Consider the following 2,500-nt stretch of genomic DNA (forward strand, 5'->3'; position numbering starts at 1 on the left):
TCATTTACAATTATCGTAAGACCTATTAACATTTGTAATACTTTCACAGGAGGTTCACGATAACTGACATCTTAACATTCCAGGTTACTACATGACGGGAACAGATACCTATGACATTAAGTGGAGTATGCCCCATTGTGTGCTGACTTTGCGGCTCATAGCACTCACCTATGATGTATATGATGGCACAAAAGATCCAGTAAGACTTTCTATATGAATATTTATTTTATATTATATTTGGTTTATTTACAATGCTTTAAAAATATTTTAAGAGAATGTCATATTATTTTCAAACTTTCAACTTCCCCAGAATGCTATGTATCCAAACAATGGCATTTACTTACAATAAGAGTAATCTGAATGAATACAGTTTTGATTTGCATTCATATTTAAGGAAATAAGATGAGAAGGAGCATAAAATAGAAGGATGTGTTCATGATCAAATATTTCTGTTTGTGATAGAAATTGAGTGAACAACCATCCTTATGACTACTTTAACAAATTTTGTTTTTAGAATATGTTACTTTTGATATCTTAGAATTGTGTCTGTGAGACTTAATTATGTCATTTCAGTCATTGATATATATTGAATATTTAAATCAGCAAAAACATTTGTTCATAGTACTGTTAATTTCAGGCAAAGTTATCTAATGACCAGCAAAAAACAGCTCTCAGCATTAGACCTTCCTTACTTGAAGTTGCTGCACACACATACTTCCCTGCCTCCTTCATGGTAGGGCCACAGTTCGCCATGAGACGTTACCTGGACTTTGTCAATGTAAGTGGGCTCCTTCTTCTTTAGATACTAGGAGAGGATGATTATTGTTTATCAAGGAAGGAAGATAATTGTCAGTCAAACTTCCATATATATATTTTTAATGTTTTTCATTCTCAACAGGGAACTCTTGTCGGTAGCGAACGACCTCCTTGTCTGCTCCCAGGCGTGCTTCGTGGAGGATTGGGCCTGATTTACCTAGCAGTTTACCAAATTGGCATTAGCTATTTGCCAGATGCATTCATCAACTCGGCTGAATATGATGTAAGATGATTATTGCCAAGAATAATGTTCATTTATTGATAGTAGAATATGATATGATTTGATTAACCCATTCACGCCGGGGCGGAATTTCGCCTACTCCCGATAACGCCGGGAAGATTTCAAGCGCGCAACCGTTCGTGCCGGGGTGTTTTCCCGCTGCGCGCGGTCGCTCTGACGCTCGCAGAGCGTTTTTCACCCACCCTATCCTTATGGTTTGCGTGATTGCGTCTAAAGTGTAATCATGTGTAGAAAGTAGTGCTATGTTCAGAGGATGTATATCAGTCGAAAAAGATGTTATAGCACTGTTTTTTTAGTGTTATTCTATTGAACTTTTTCCATATTCTTTACTCCTATGTTGTAATACCAATGGGAAGTGGAAGCATTCTTCTAGTGAGGTAACAAACATAGTTTTTTTTTCAATTTTTTTTTTTCTTCCTAAACGAAAAGAAAGAGAATATGAACAACCATACATGTGCATACAAGTGAATGCAAGTAACAGCAATGTTTTTTCAAGTGTCATTTTCTTTTAGGGGGGCAAAAAAAAAATGTTATATAATTTTTTTTTTTTTTTTTTTTTTTTTTTTTTTCCTCGGCCAATTACAATTGATTTTACGATAGCCTTTCGACTCAGATCATCATATTCAACAAATCAGAAACAGAAATCACCATGCCGTAATCAAGATTACGTATGTACCTGAGACGTCATTCATATTACGTTATATCCCATTTTCTACTATTTAGAAGGATAAACTAAAGTAGCTAAGACAAATCAAGTATGAAAATCGAATTGTACTAAGAATAATCTATCATTCTAATGCGGACGTTTCAGCACGTCGCTACTGGCCTCCCGGCGCGCGGGCCGAAAATGTAGCACGTGCCAGGACGTCACCCGGGTCCGGGGCTTTTTTCGACCACGTGTCAGCACGTCAACCGGCGCGAATGGGTTAAGAAGTACAAGGAAGGAGTTAATTTTCTAAATATTGAGATGAGCTTCTGCAGGAGACAATATTGATTCTAAACTGAAATTGTTTAACAATGTTCAGATCAGCTCATATATACTTATTTATGTACAGGATCTTACTTTCTGGAAGCGACATATTGTTGTGGGAGTCTGGGCCAAAATCACCCTGTACAAGTACATCTCTTGCTGGTTAATTGCTGAGGGAGTTTGTATCATGTCAGGTAAGTTATTTTTATATACTTCATTCTATATGTCATTCAATCTGTCAATACCTCTTTCACATAGATAGTTGTAAGGATTTTTTTTTTCCTGTTTATTTTTCTTTTTGAAAGAGATTTTCGTCTTTAAATCATTTTTTTTTTTTATATATATAGGTAAATACTGAACAGAGATGCTGAAATCTATGAATTCATATTTTTGCACTCTACTACATTTTTATTGGTATTATATATCAAGCAATTGAGGAGGAATTCATTAGCCCATTAGAAGATCAAGTGATA

At 35.6% G+C, this 2,500-nt stretch overlaps 1 protein-coding gene across 2 annotated transcripts in view; it reads left to right on the forward strand.

Annotated features, from left to right (window-relative positions):
- Positions 1–2,500, forward strand: part of LOC122253627 (lysophosphatidylcholine acyltransferase 3 protein nessy) — a 34,822-nt gene that overhangs the window by 14,391 nt on the left and 17,931 nt on the right. For both annotated transcript variants that reach the window (XM_043016891.2, XM_043016892.2), the window contains exons 4-7: positions 84–199; positions 638–778; positions 899–1,039; positions 2,113–2,221. In XM_043016891.2, the coding sequence (XP_042872825.1) occupies positions 84–199; positions 638–778; positions 899–1,039; positions 2,113–2,221 (507 nt within the window). The remainder of the gene's footprint in view (positions 1–83; positions 200–637; positions 779–898; positions 1,040–2,112; positions 2,222–2,500) is intronic.

This window comes from Penaeus japonicus, unplaced genomic scaffold (genome assembly GCF_977035675.1).
Source record: "Penaeus japonicus unplaced genomic scaffold, GWHDUDI00000001_assembly GWHDUDI00000001, whole genome shotgun sequence".
In the NCBI taxonomy this organism is placed as follows: Eukaryota; Metazoa; Arthropoda; class Malacostraca; order Decapoda; family Penaeidae; genus Penaeus; species Penaeus japonicus.